Genomic DNA, 15010 nt, shown 5'->3' with positions numbered 1-15010 from the left:
GTAGGAGAAGCGAATTCTCCCGAATGTCATGTACACTGTTACTGTCTGCATCTGAAGGTTATTAACTCTGCAGGATTGGTGTCATTTTGTTAAGAGTTTATTTTTCCTTTGTACAAAAGCCTTTGTGTTGTGTGCAGACATTGTCTATCCCTGGGGATGTGTTCACTCATCGGCGACGGCATCATACCCTCTTTGAATAGTCTTGCTACCTACAGTATGTCCAGAGCCCATCTTATCATCTGCCACAACAAAGGCATCTCTAGGGACGTGGTATAGCGTGGTGTGGTCGTCATACGTTTGATTGAAAATGCCAGCACACATAAAGTTAAGCATGAGATTAACATAGCTCTCTCACTCTCTCTCTCTCTCTCTCTCTCTCTCTCTCTCTCTCTCTCTCTCTCTCTCTCTCTCTCTCTCTCTGCATTCCCCAAGGAGCCGCAGTGTGCCAGATGAACGCTGTTGATTGTAATACTAATCCATGTGGAGGGAGGCTGCTGATTGATTGATTGAAATTAGTATTAACAGATAGCAGAATGGGTACAATACAGTACAGCTCAATACACACAATTGTTAAGGGGATGCAGACCAGAGAAAGACTTTCGTCTTGTTTACATCAGGGTCCCCTGATGCTCTTCATACCCTCGAAGGCTATTCTCACACCAGGAGGACACTGAGGTCAAATGATGCCCCATAGCTAGAGTCTAGAAAACATAATCTGAAGATCTCCCTCATTCCCTCCCCTCATCCACCTCTCTCTCTCTCTCTCTCTCTCTCTCTCTCTCTCTCGCTCTCTCCCTCTCTCTCTCTGCATTCCCCAAGGAGCCACAGTTTGTCAGATGAACGCTGTTGATTGTAATACTAATCCATGCGGAGGGAGGCTGCTGATTGATTGATTGATTGAAATTAGTATTAACAAATAGCAGAATGGGTACAATACAGTACAGCTCAATACACACAATTGTTAAGGGGATGCAGACCAGAGAAAGACTTTCGTCTTGTTTACATCAGGGTCCCCTGATGCTCTTCATACCCTCGAAGGCTATTCTCACACCAGGAGGACACTGAGGTCAAATGATGCCCCATAGCTAGAGTCTAGAAAACATAATCTGAAGATCTCTCTCATTCCCTCCCCTCATCCACCTCTCTCTCTCTCTCTCTCTCTCTCTCTCTCTCTCTCTCTCTCTCTCTCTCTCTCTCTCTCTCTCTCTCTCTCTCTCTCTCTCTCTCTCTCTCTCTCTGTGTAGGTCCACCAGGGTGGATGTTGAAGGTTCTTTGTTTGTTGCCAAACACGTTGAACATCAGTGCATTCCGCTTTCCACGGCTGTACTCTTGCCAGGTTTCAGTCTATCAATACACTTCGTCATGCTCATAATGTCTTCTTTGTACTTCAATGACAGCGCGCGCACATGAGAGCAGGCACGTGCACACATAGAGGCCAAGGGGTGCCTGAGCACCTGCCTTTTTGAGCCTCATCAAAAAAGTGCCCTTTTTGAAAAAAAAAAATGTTACCGTTACGCATATAGACTGCCCTTCCAACTGAAAAATGTCAGGATATAATCAAAATATTAGGTAAAGAGAGAGATGCCCCATATTCCATTGCAGTTTGCACGGCCTCCTCAGCGTGCCTCTCCGCGGACCTATATATTTTATGCATAGCGTGGGTGGTGATGATGATGATGATAGAAACCGCTGTTGAATGCTGGTATTACACTCATTGAGGGACACGAAGAAGTCAAGTCCGATGGGATTTGGGAATCTCAAATACAAATCGGGATTGGAATAAAAAATGCATTTATATTAAACAATACAGAATATACAGCACTTCTTGGGGTCTGTAGGGTAAGCACTTATTCCCTCCCCCCTGAACATTTATGGAGATGTATGGGCCTTTTAAGTCAGTGATAAAAGTGTCTTTCAAGGATAAGTGAGCTCCTGCACTGATTATTATAGTTCAATATTCAATATTTGATCACCAAAAACCCCCAAAAAGCATAAAAAGGGGGCTCCCCGCCCGGAAAGGGCCCTTGAAAATCGCCCACGCGCGCTACGTGCGCTCGGTTTATATATACACACAAGTGTAGTGCCCTTTTCAGCCTTTGAGCACCTGCCCCTCTAAAGTCCTGTGCACGTCCCTGCATGAGAGTGTCTGCTGCAGATTCCTAACAGGCCTGATCCGATTTAATTTGATTTGATTTTTATTTGTCTCGAACATAGAAACATAAAAACAAGTTTAAAAAACAAAAAGGTAAATAGTCAAAGACTATTTCCATACAATAAGTGTTCGAGAAGGAACAGGGGGAAGTAAAACAACTTATCAAGTCCTGCCCCTTCCTTACAATATTTGACATTATAATTTAATAAAAATAAAAATAATATAACAAATAATAAAAAATAAAATAAAAGTCGTTTTTTATATATCCAAATATCCAAATGAGAAAAAAATAATAGGCAGTCACATTACTGCTCAAGCTCCTCTCTCTTATATGTGTCCATAAGTGCTTGTTTATAGCTACCTTTAAATTGATTGATATTTTTGCTTAATTTTATACTCGCATCCAGATCGACACACTGATCCGAGAGGTTAAACTCCCTTTATTGCACCAAAATAAACAACACGATCAATCCCAATAGCCCCTTATATAATCTTAACACCGACACAAAGCTAACCATTCTATAGAAAATCATACCATTTGTTTGTTGTTGCTCCGATTAATATTTTCATAATGTAAGTAATGCAGTGGAAGTGTTGTCAAAAGTTGTCAAAGGTTTTGGCGCCCTCGTGTGGTACGTGACTGAACTTGATGTGTGGAAGATAAGATGCTGCACATTAGGGAGCATAATATACTGAACTCTATCTTTCATGTGTTTCAATCTCTATCTTTCTTTTTTTTCTGTCTATCACCTAGCATTTATTTGTTTGGATGTGAGTGCTTTTGTACACTAACTTGCTATCCATCAATAAAGGAATATCTTATCTTATTTGATCTTCTCATAGATAGGAAACGTACAGTATTGTGAATGAGTGTGTTTAAAGATGAAATGGACTGCATTTATATAGCACTTTTATCCAAATCTCTTTGCACCTTATGCCTCACATTCACACCAACGGTGGAGGCAACCATGAAAGGTGTCAACCTGCTCATCGGGAGCAGTTAGTGGTTAAGTATCTTTGCTCAAAAATACTTCGACACGCTGCCAGGAGGAGCCAGAATCAAACAAGGAACCTTCTGATTACCAGATGACCGCTCTACCTCCTGAGCCAGTCGCCTGATTAAACCAGGGAAAATCTATACAATACATACGTCAGACATCTGATATAATATATAAACGATAACCTCTGCATTCTCGATAACCCTGTGCAGCTCTATTTGTTTGTGTCCAGGTCTATGTGTTTGTTTGTACGTCTTGGTTTGGTAGAGAGGTGACCTTTGACTCTGGTTTGATTGATTGATTGAAAATTTTATTAACAGATTTCAAAATGGGTACAATACAGTACAGCTCAGTACACACAATTGCGGGTGGGGAAATTGTACATTGGAGGGGGTTGGGTTTGGACATTTACAGGGGCCAGTTTCGAATTGCAGTCTCCCGTAGGTGCTCCTTGAGAGTGGTTTTGAAGGTGGTTAGTGATTCACATTCCTTTACAGCTTTGGGTAGGGCGTTCCACATTGATGTGGCATAATTGCGAAACGTGTTTAGTCCATTGTTTGAGCCAAATCTGGGTTTAACATGATTTGTGGAGCTCCCTCTGGTGTTGTGGTCGTGGAATTCACTGACCTTTGGAAAGTATTTTGACATGTACATGGCGGGTACCTTAGTGGTGTAGTGTATCTTGTAGACCAGGCCCATTGCAAGTTGCTGTACTCTGTCGTCTACTCTAAGCCATCCTAGGTTGTCAAAGTGGGCAGGGGTGAGGTTGGTTCTAGGAGTAAGGTCAAGCAGTAGTCTGACCAGTTTGTTTTGTGATGTTTGTAATTTTGTTTTTAGCGCCTTTGAGGTGCTTTGGTACCATGAGGTGCAAGCATAGTCGTAGTACCCTTGAATGAGTGCTCCTGCCAGAGTCTTCAGGGTGTTCTTGTTTACCAGAGAGGAAATCCGGTACAAGAATCTAGTTCTTTGGTTGACTTTTCTTATTACATTGGATGCCATTTTGTCACAGGAAAGATTTGCCTCTAGGATGGAACCCAGGTATGTAATTTCATCTTTCCTTGTGACAATATTGAGAAGCCGTCGGTCTTGCTGAGTTTGTTATTTGAACCGAAGAGAATGGACTCTGTTTTGCCCATGTGTAATGATAGTTTGTTATCAGCGAGCCAGGTGCAGATTCTGCCGAGTTCCGAGCTGAGGGTTTTTTCAACCTGTAACTTGTTCTTGTCAGAGACCAGCAGGGCTGAGTCGTCCGCGAACAGGAACAAGTTGCAGGAGCAATTGCTTCCTGCAGGTTTGACGCCCTGAATTAAGGTAGTAGACAATAGTTTAAGACACAGTGATTGACTTTAGTCTTTGAATTAATGTGAACTGATAGGGTGCTCGACAGTAGGAGGTGTTTAGGAAATCAGTTGAATATCCTACCCCCCCCCCCCCCCAACCCATTACGCTACATACTCCAAATAAACACTAGAGTCAGTATTCCAGTATTGTATTTCAACATTCAATAAACAAAACTATGCAAATTTCTCTCAACATGTGTACCATACACATTCATAGCATAGGCAACCACTCAAGGAGCCAACCAGCTCACCAGGAGCAGTTAGGGGTTAAGTGTCTTGCTCAGGGACACTTCGACAGGCTGCCCGGGAGGGGACAACCGCACTACCTCCTGTGTGTGTGCGCGCGTACGTGCGTGCGTGTCAAAAATAAGCATGTGCTTCAGCCTATTCCTTTTTTCCGGTCCTTGATTTTGGATTTTGTGTGTGAGCTTGCCTTGAATATGTACATTTGTGATTTTCTATTATTATTTTTTTGCAAGTCCACACGGGTGTGTTTGATTTGTCTGTAAACAAGACCATAAAAAATAAACTTCATTAATTCATTCATATGGCCCTGGATCCTACCTTTTCTGGGCAATGATTTACCCGGAGGTCACTGGATGAGGTATTGACAGGGGATACCGCTGCGCCCTGCTTTGTGTAGATCTCCATGGCAACAGAGCAGGATTTCACACTGGAATTGTACCATGAATCAGGCACAAAAAAAATCAAACATTCATCTATCCACAATCTTGTGTAATACAAACACAGCGGCAATACAAGACTCACACACTCACATGTTACTGAGAGCTGGAGGGGTCACTCTCTAGGAGGGCGCTGGAGGAGTCACTCTCTAGGAGGGGGGCTCACTGTCAGAAGGTTATGCTCTCCTGAGCCGTGGATATGAAGGCTGGGCCTGGGGACCCCCAGGGCTCCTTGAGGGGGTTCCAGGGGGGTCCTCGGCCAAATGGGTAATAATTTTAACTATTGTTTCATTCACTGGAAGTTAGCCAAAAGACTACCGGAATATCAGATCTGACATCTAAAATCTTCTCAGATAGGGGTCCCCCTGGGACTACATCGTATCAGAAGGGGGGGTCCATGGCCGAATGTGTCATTATCCAGGACAGAAGAAGAGGAAGAAAATCAAACCATTCATTATCTCTGTGGAAAACCAACACATGCAAATCCCTTCTAATGTAAAATGTGTGCACACTTTTGTAAATTGACGATTGGATTAATTCACATCCTATACAGCATTTTTGTTACTCACCCAATATTCACATTATATATATTTTTTTAACAATGAAGCCATAAAAGATTATGTAAAAAAATACTTATCAGATATTAACTTGATCTCAATTAGAAGCAATCTAGACAGCATATATTGTTAATATTTGCCATTTAACTCTGCTACATCACATTTATCAATACAAGTTCCATTTGTTTTGTGTGATAAAATCTGATGTCTGTAAAGAAAAATTACAAAAGAAATTATAATCAAGACATGAATGGAATAAATCATTTGTATCTTCAATAAAAAATAATGAACCAAGGTGGAGGCAGACAGTGAAGGTACAGTCCACAGTGAACCTTGTTTCGTATTTACCATGTTTACACTTTCTGGTCCAAAACAAGACCCTGCTTTACAGCCGATGATGAGTTCACCATACAGTACATTACTATAATAGGCAGATAGGAAGACCTGAAGATAGCAGTGTGACACAACTTCTCATAGTATGAAGAGTATGTTTATATACCTGTACATATAAATCAAATCATCTTGTATGACCTCTACAACCAGAGGACACTAACAGAGAAAAGAGACATTGGACCCATTGGAACTAGCTAGGGCAGAGGTGTGTAAAACCTTTAAAAGGGTTAACACACACAAGGTTCCTGGCCCAGATGGTATCCCTGGCAGAGTACTCAGGGCGTGTGCAGACGAGCTGGCAGGTGTCTTCACGGACATCTTCAACACATCCCTGCTACTGTCCATAGTCTCCACATGTCTCAAGAAGACCACCATTGTCCCCGTCCCCAAGAAAGCCAAAGCCCTCTGCTTGAATGACTACCACCCTGTTGTAGCTCTCACTTCCACCCTTGTGAAATCACCTCCTCACTTCCGGACACATTGGACCCACAGTACAGTTCGCCTACAGACCAAACAGATCTACAGACGACGCCATCGCCCTCACCCACCTGGACCAGAGGGACACATATGCGAGAATGCTGTTCATTGAATACAGCTCAGCATTCAATACCATTGTGACCTCCAAACTCACCATCTAACTCAGGGACCTAGGACTCAACCCAGCCCTGTGCAGCTGGATCCAGGATTTCCTGACAGGCAGACCCCAGGCTGTTAGGATGGGCTCCATCACCTCCTCCACACTGACTCTCAACCAAGGCCCTGGGCTGTGTACTCAGCCTCCTCCTGTACTCACATGACTGTGTGGCCACACAGAGCTCCAATACCATCATCAAGTTTGCTGATGACAACTAGTCATTGGCCTGATGGTGAGTCGAAGTATAGAGGGGAAGTGAGTGCACTGGCAACATGGTGCCAGAATAACAACCTCAAGGTCAGCAAAACAAAGGAGCTCATCTTGGACTACAGGAAGTCCCTGGGGGGGGGGGGGGGGAGCACACCCCCATTCACATCGGCGGGTCAGTGGTGGAGTCAGCACTCAGGAGTTTCAGGTTCCTCTGGGTCAACATCAGCGAGGACCTGTCCTGGTCTCATCACACCAGCATCTTTGTCAAGACAGCGAGACAACGGCTCTTCTTCCTCCGTAGGCTGAGGAAATGCACTATAGAGAGTATCCTGACTGGCTGCATCACTGCCTGGTATGGCAACTGCTCAGCCATCGACCGCAAGGCTCTGCAAAGGATGGTGAAGTCGGCACAACACATCACCAGGACGCGTGAATATTTTAGGCAACCAACTTGTGTTCAGCGTTTCTCTGATTGGCCACTACGCCCATGTGACCGCGGCAGCGCGAGAGAGCGGCAGTGCGGAAATAGGCTGCATTCTATTGCCATTCTCTGCGACAAACTCTAACCTTAACCAACTCCGAAACAGCGCCTAAACTTAACCCTTCTAACCTTAACCAACTCCGAAACAATGCCTAAACTTAACCCTAACCTTAACCAACTCCGAAACAGCGCCTAAACTTAACCGGCGAAAGAATACACGTTAAAAAAGAAAAAAAAATTGAAGGGATTCGAACTTGTCACTAACGCACTGCAGGATCCACAGCAAGGCGGCAAACCAGTTGAGCTAGCCGTCGATGTTAAAAGAGGGGGAATTACGGCTACATAATGCTGCCGCTCCGATCTGTCGCTACCGTGTCGCCGCGGGGGGCGTGGCTAGACGCAAGTTGGTTACCTTAAATAATTACGCCACCAGGACTGAGCTGCCAGCCATGGAGGACCTCTACACACAGAGGTGCAGAAGGAAAACCTGGAACATTATCAGAGACCACAGTCACAAACTGTTCACTCTGCTACAAACGGTACCGGAGCATGGCATCCACACAAGATATCATTTTATATTTTATCTTACTACCACCTATTGTTACCATTCTTGTATCCACTGTCGTTTCTTAATTGTGCACCGTGTTGAGTCAGAGCTCGAAACACAAAAATGTCATTACCTGCTGCAATGCCCCTGTATTGTTGTGCATTTGACAAATAAAGAACTTGAAATTGAACAAATGCATAGTAAATCAAACACTTTATTGTAGTAACACAAATCAAATAAAAACGGTTTCTAAGTTTTCTTTACACTCTCTCCGAGATCATATCCGCCCCCGTCCCTCCGCCGTCTCATCCTTGCCTCTGCTTGTGCCGCGGGTTCGTCTTGCAGATCACAAACAAGCGGCCCCTCCGCCGCACCACAAAACAGTCCTTGCAGCGTCTCTTCAGCGCCGTCTTCGTCTTCATCCCGGCGGCGGGCTGGACGACGCAGGCCAGCTGCTGACACTGTCCCAGCAGGGGCGTCGACGATTGGGACGACGGGGCCTGCGTGAAGCTCACCCTGGCCGGTAATGTGAGCCGTCTGAAGGGAGCCGAGGCCAGGGTGGAGAGGAATCTGTAAACACCGGCTGCCGCGGGCGTGAACGGACTCGGGGAGAAGCGGGTCATCTGGGCCAGCTGGTGGGTCAGGGACCGGGCCAGGTGGTTCAGCAGGAGGGGTGCCATGGTGGTGGCGTTGATGCCTGGAGGTAGAGAGCAGGTTCGTGAGACATTGATTGATTGAAAACTTTATTAACAGATTGCAGAATGGGTACAGTACAGCTCAATACACACAATTGTTAAGGGGATGCAGACCAGAGAAAGACTTTCGTCTTGTTTACATCAGGGTCCCCCATTTTCAATTCATCATAATTGATCGTACAACTTTGAAAAGCATGATCCCCACAGCCATATCCGCCTTACACAGAAGACCTCACTGAACAGGACTGAGTGAGTGTATAGCCCTAGAATTGTTACTTCATTCTAATTAGTGTATATAATTGACCACATCTGCTCAGTCGTACAGCCCTGGTCTATTCCCATTTTATGGTACTATATTCTATTGTGCTATATTTAATTTAGTTTATATTCCATATCATTATATTCAACCTCTTATTTACAGTTGTACAGCCCTGGCCTATATTTTTATTTCATAATTATATTATTCTATTGTGCTTAACTTAGCTCATATTTAATTAAATTTTACTCCACCGCTTTATTGTGTCATCTGTCTGTTAATGTCGCACCGATAACAAGCAAATACCTTGTATGTGAAAACTACTTGGCAATAAAGACCTTTCTGATTCTGATTATTTTGAATGAGATATCCCATGCATTGCATTGCATGATGTAGCCCCTTTCGTGAATGCGGTTTGCAAGCCTGGGGATTTTCAATGCAATTTTTCTCCCAACCAACCAATGCCACTGCGTCATGCATTGCAAGCCAAATTTTTCACTATGAATTGAAAATGGGGGACCCTGAAGTAAACAAGACGAAAGTCTTTCTCTGGTCTGCATCCCCTTAACAATTGTGTGTATTGAGCTGTACTGTACCCATTCTGCGATCTGTTCAATAAAGTTTTTCATTCATTCAAGGAGACATGCACGCTAGATTTCAAGGCCAGACACCGCGACCATTAAATAAACACTACCGGTGACAGCGAAAAGTAAGCAAGCTATTTTTCACGCCTTATTACAGTCATGTCATATAATGAATATGCACAAACCTTTCTGATATTCCAAAAAGGCTTCAAACAGGGGTCTCTAGCTACCCCTGAAACAGCGATGTGTTCACCTCCACTCCAGCAGGGTCTCACGCAGAAAAACACTTCCTGTCTGTAGACGTGACGTCGTCTTCTTCTTCTTCTTTTTATTTGATTGGTGGTTGGTAACCAACTTAAGGTGCATTACCGCCACCTACCGGACTGTCATGTGACGTCGTCGCGAGTGACTTTGAGAAGTCACCGACGTTTGGGTCCTAATTTGCGTACACGATTAATTTATTTTTTATTTTTTATATGTATATATATATATATATAGAGAGAGAGAGAGAGAGAGAGAGAGAGAGAGAGAGAGAGAGAGAGAGAGAGAGAGAGAGAGAGAGAGATTTTTTTAGCCTACTTGGAAACGTATTAAAGCATATTTAATATATTTTGAAACAAATTTGTTTAAATTGTTTTGTAATTCATGAATGAACACCATGAGCTCCCTTTTATTCAGTGACTGCCTATTATTTTTTTCTCATTTGGATATTTGGATATATATAACTTTAGGGGTTCCCCCTGTTCCTTCTCGATCACTTATTGTATGGAAATAGTCTTTGACTATTTACCTTTTTGTTTTAAAACTTGTCTTATGTTTCTATGTTCGAGAAAAATAAAATAAAATAAAATACCGTGGACGGGGGTTAACATGATATGACGTCGGACCCTGCGGATACCGAGGAGGGGGGTTTCCTGTGCAGCGGGGCAGCTTGGGAAACAGACGGTTGTAAACATGGCGACTGTAGCGGGCAGGCTCCTGTCCTTCAGTAAGAATGCTAAGGTGCTGGTTTCACCACTGAGGCTTTATGCCGTACAGGTACACCGCTCCACCCTGGAGGTGTCCAGCACCGGCGAGCCCATCACACACACCGGCCAGGTGAGGTCAGGTCCAAAACACGGCATGTTATCTAGAGAGGGAGAGCTAACTATGCTAACCCTGTCGTGCTATGAACCTAGTTTACCTGTCTGATGCTGCTGTGTCATCTAATCTGAGTTTGTTGTCCTCAGGTATTTGACGAACAAGATCCCAGAAGGGTGAGATTCGTTGGCAAACATAAAGAGGTAAGCAGTATTCGTTCCATTTAGACGATGGATATATTGACCCCTCTGTCACCCATCTAACTGGCTAGATTTATGAGCTTGTGTCCTAGTTGTTATTATTTATATCTGATGATTATTTGTCCTTTGGGAGAAATGTCTTCATGCAGCATAGAAATCAGTCAGAGGACACACTATAGACACACAGTAAAAACGCATAACACTTGTTCAAATTAATAATTTGTGACTTAATTAAGACCAATAAGCTTGTAGGCTAGCTATTGGACTACGGGGAATAGATTGGTGCACAAAGGCTGCTGCCATATCCATCCTTTTGTGTAGAGTGATGCCCTCCTCTCTCTCTCTCTCCTCTCTCTCTCTCGTCGTTCCAGGTGAACAAGAACTTTGCCATCAAGATGGTGGCTGAGGAGCCGGTGACTCCCATCAGGGGCGGAAGAGTGTCGTGTGATGGTGGTGGAGGAGCCCTGGGCCACCCCAAAGTCTACATCAACCTGGTAGGGGCCACGCACACACACACACACTAGTTTGGTCCCCTTCCATGTTGTTGCTGACATTACCAACAGAGTTCCCACTTGCCTGTAAATTCAGAGACTAGATTTCCAATAATGCAAAACCTAGAATATTTACAAAAATTACCTTTTTTAAAATTCGGTGTTGTCCTGGAAATGTTTTATAGTATTTTAGCTCTCGGATGCCTAGGTGTGTATTTAGTTTGAAACTTGACTGTTGCTGGTCTCCTTGTTAGATGAACCCTGCATCGTTAAAAAAGGAGGAATAAAACCGGGGGTTAAATGTGTCGATACTAGGCCTGCTGGTCAATTATATGACCGTTTGTGAGCAAGTGCTGTCCTTGATTGTCAAGAAAAAGTCATGGAAATGTCCTGGAAAAAGATTTCTCAAAGAGTGGGAACCCTGACCAAATGGCATTTCATTCAGACCTTTACTACCACTCTGTCTGGGTTTCAGGGGCAAGAAAGTTTGGTTCTTATTTTACCCATCACCTACAGTGGCTGGGGGATTCGTAAATACAATATTATGACACTTTGATATCATTGTTTACCTTGGGCTTGAACTATGACCTCTGCCAGTGGGTCTTGGACTTCCTGACGGGCAGACCCCAGGTGGTGAGAGCAGGCAACTGCACCTCCTCATCCATCACCCTCAACATAGGGGCCCCCCAGGGCTGTGTTCTGAGTCCCCTCCTCTACTCCCTGTACACACACGACAGTGTGGCTCAGTGGAGTAGCAACACAATCATCAAATTTGCTGACGACACAGTGGTGGTGGGCCTGATCTCTGCCAACGACGAGAGGGCCTACCTGGAAGAGGTCAAGGTCCTGGCGGGATGGTGCCAGGAAAACAGCCTCTCCCTGAACGTCAGCAAAACAAAGGAGATGATTGTGGACTTCAGGAGGTCGGGGGTCAAGGACTACAGCCCCCTCAGCATCGACGGGGCACCGGTTGAGAGAGTGAACAGCTTTAAGTACCTCGGAGCCTACATATCCGAGGACTTGACATGGACCACAGTCACCACACACATTGACAGTGTTGTGAAGAAGGCACGACAACGCCTCTACTTCCTCAGGCGCCTAAGGAAGTTCCAAGTCAGTCAGAAGATCCTTAAGAACTTCTACTCATGTACAATAGAGAGCATCCTGACTGGCAACATCACCTCCTGGTTTGGGAATAGCACTGCACAAGACCGAAGCAGACTACAAAGAGTGACACGTTCAGCCGAACGCACAATTGGAGGGGGGCTCCCCACCCTCCAGAACATTTACAACAAGCGGTGCAGGGGCAAGGCTAAGAGAATCATTAAAGACTCCAGTCACCCGAACAACTGCCTCTTTGAACGGCTGCGGTCAGGCAAGCGATACCGGAGTCTCAAGGCGAGCACAGAAAGACTCAGAAGAAGATTCTATCCCCAGGCCATCAGGCTGCTCAACGAACAATGAACACTACACAACAACCATCAAACGCACATAGCACACACATCCACACGCACACACTCGCTTTAAACAAACACACTGTAGCACCCACTCCCCACACTTTATAGCACACACTCACTTTAAACAAACACACTGTAGCACCCACTCCCCACACTTTATATTTATTGATAAAGGATTGCACTACAACTCGTACACCTTACTGTAAATTGTACCTACATTTTACCTCATCCCATTTCTGCTTTGCACTATATAGTATTGTATATTAGTACACTGCATAGTATTTTATATTATATGGTAACTCAGTTATGTCTATTCTGCATCGAACATTGTACATATGTCTATACTGAACACTGTGACGACCTCATTTTCTACTTCTAATTTACATGCTATACTATGTTATTTGATACTATCTTGTCTAGCACAGTCTCTGGAGCGTAACAGTAAGAAGCATTTTGTATGAAAGTATTCTGTACTTCTGTATGACAACTATTAAAGAAACTTGAAACTTACCTGCCGATGTGTCTAGTAGAGTAGACGGAACCTACCAGCCACCACAGCAACATTTAGTGGTTCATGGCTGGTGTTAATTACCAACCCTGAACCTGATCCAGGAAACCAAACGTCACACATTGTTTACAGACAGTAACTAAGTACAGACGGTAAGCTCTCTCAGCTCTCTTGCTGTCTGTAAACAATGTGTGACGTTTGGTTTCCTGGAAGTCCCTGGGGACAGTCTGGATGACACCATGTGACATCTGACGACCTGTCTGTGTTTAGTTACCTTCACCTTGGTAAATGGACTCTATTTGTATAGCGCTTTTATCCAAAGTCCTTTAAATCCCATGTCTCTCATTTGGTTCACTCACACATTCACACATAACCATAGAAGGTGCCAACCTGCTCATCGGGTTAAGTGTCTTGCTCAAGGACACCTCAACATGCTGCCGGGAGGAGCCGGAATCAAACGGGGAACCTTCTGATTACCAGACGAGCGCTCTTACCTCCTGAGCCACTGTCGCCCCCTTCACCGTGTCTCCAGAATGTCCCTAGAGTCTCATCCCCAAAATATGCGTGCCGTGGTTTGGAAATGGAAGCAAAGTTTTGGTTAATGTTAATGGAAGAAAGGGTCTGTGTATATATATGTATAGGACTGGTGATCTGGCATGTTGTTGTTGCTGATGATGTTGTCTTCTTGTGCCTCTCCAGGATAAAGAAACTAAAGTGGGGACATGCGGATACTGTGGACTACAGTTCCAGCAGGAGCATCATCACTGAGACCCCCCCTTCTCGCTCTCTGTAGTTTGTCATTCAGATTAATAAATTATGTCTACATTTACGCTTTGTCTTTGGGTGAATTATTTTTGGGATTAAAGGAACATGCCAATGTAATTTTTTCCTCTCTGCGTTCAGTAGAAAGCTATCCAGCTGCAAACTATTCTAGCTTAGCACAAATTAATGGAAGTGGATACGGACCAGCTATACTAGCTGTTGGACAAAAACACCTCCCAGGGCTTGACATTAACTTTTTATTTGTCCGAAAGCTAAACTTACTTGTCCGAAATGTACGGTATAGTTGTTATTGCCATAAATAACACCATTCAAATAAATAATTGTATTTTTATTTGAAATCATTTCTTTTAACAATAGGCACATTAGATCAACAGGTAACAACAAAACAACCAACTTTTATTAAACATTCTATTAAACATTCTGATATTTTCGCGGGTCTCATGCAACTGTCAGTGTCAACTAAGCGAGCACTCAGAAGATGCTCGCCGTTTGTCCAGGACAAGTAATATTGACGTAGAGAGATTGAGAGTTTCCAGTGTGACACTGTGAGACAGGCACTTTCTGATCATATGGAATAACGTTACTATTCGTTTGGGGAATATATATATACATTTTTTATTTGTCCAGTCGGACAAGTAAAATTGTATTATGCTTGTCCGACAATTTTTTTTTTACTTGTCCCGAACAATAGGACAAGCCGTAATGTCAAGACCTGCAGAGTTTTAAAATCCTCATTTGTGCTAGGCTAGCTTACAGCTGGATCGTTTTCTACTGCGCACACAGAGAAGAAATTGGTATCTTCTCTGATTCTTCAGAAGATAGTGGTATTTCCCATAATCTTGGCATATTCCTTTTTTAAGATATATATATATATCTTTTTTTGACAAGCTATGACACATTTCTTTTCCATTTAGGATAGTGAGACCGGTCTCCACAAGTATTATAAAAGGTGTACCCATAT

General features: G+C 43.8%; 2 protein-coding genes across 2 annotated transcripts; one reads left to right on the top strand and one right to left on the bottom strand.

Annotated features, from left to right (window-relative positions):
• Positions 1-8191: 8191 nt before the first annotated feature.
• On the bottom strand, positions 8192-9844 carry mrpl36 (mitochondrial ribosomal protein L36). The gene is made up of 2 exons (XM_084312678.1): positions 9716-9844; positions 8192-8692 (listed from the first exon to the last, which is right to left on the bottom strand). The coding sequence occupies exon 2, from the start codon at positions 8673-8675 to the stop codon at positions 8301-8303; it is 375 nt and encodes a 124-aa protein (XP_084168804.1). The 5' UTR covers positions 8676-8692; positions 9716-9844; the 3' UTR covers positions 8192-8300.
• A 617-nt stretch (positions 9845-10461) lies between these two features.
• Positions 10462-14096, top strand: ndufs6 (NADH:ubiquinone oxidoreductase subunit S6). The gene is made up of 4 exons (XM_084312985.1): positions 10462-10628; positions 10760-10813; positions 11182-11304; positions 13966-14096. The coding sequence occupies exons 1-4, from the start codon at positions 10485-10487 to the stop codon at positions 14032-14034; spliced, it is 390 nt and encodes a 129-aa protein (XP_084169111.1). The 5' UTR covers positions 10462-10484; the 3' UTR covers positions 14035-14096.
• The last annotated feature ends 914 nt before the right edge of the window (positions 14097-15010 follow it).

The sequence above is a fragment of the Notolepis coatsorum genome, assembly GCF_963971535.1.
Source record: "Notolepis coatsorum genome assembly, chromosome: 4".
Taxonomy (NCBI): Eukaryota; Metazoa; Chordata; class Actinopteri; order Aulopiformes; family Paralepididae; genus Notolepis; species Notolepis coatsorum.
The sequence above is the reverse complement of the archived record's forward strand: the minus strand, read 5'-3'. Positions and strand labels throughout refer to the sequence as shown.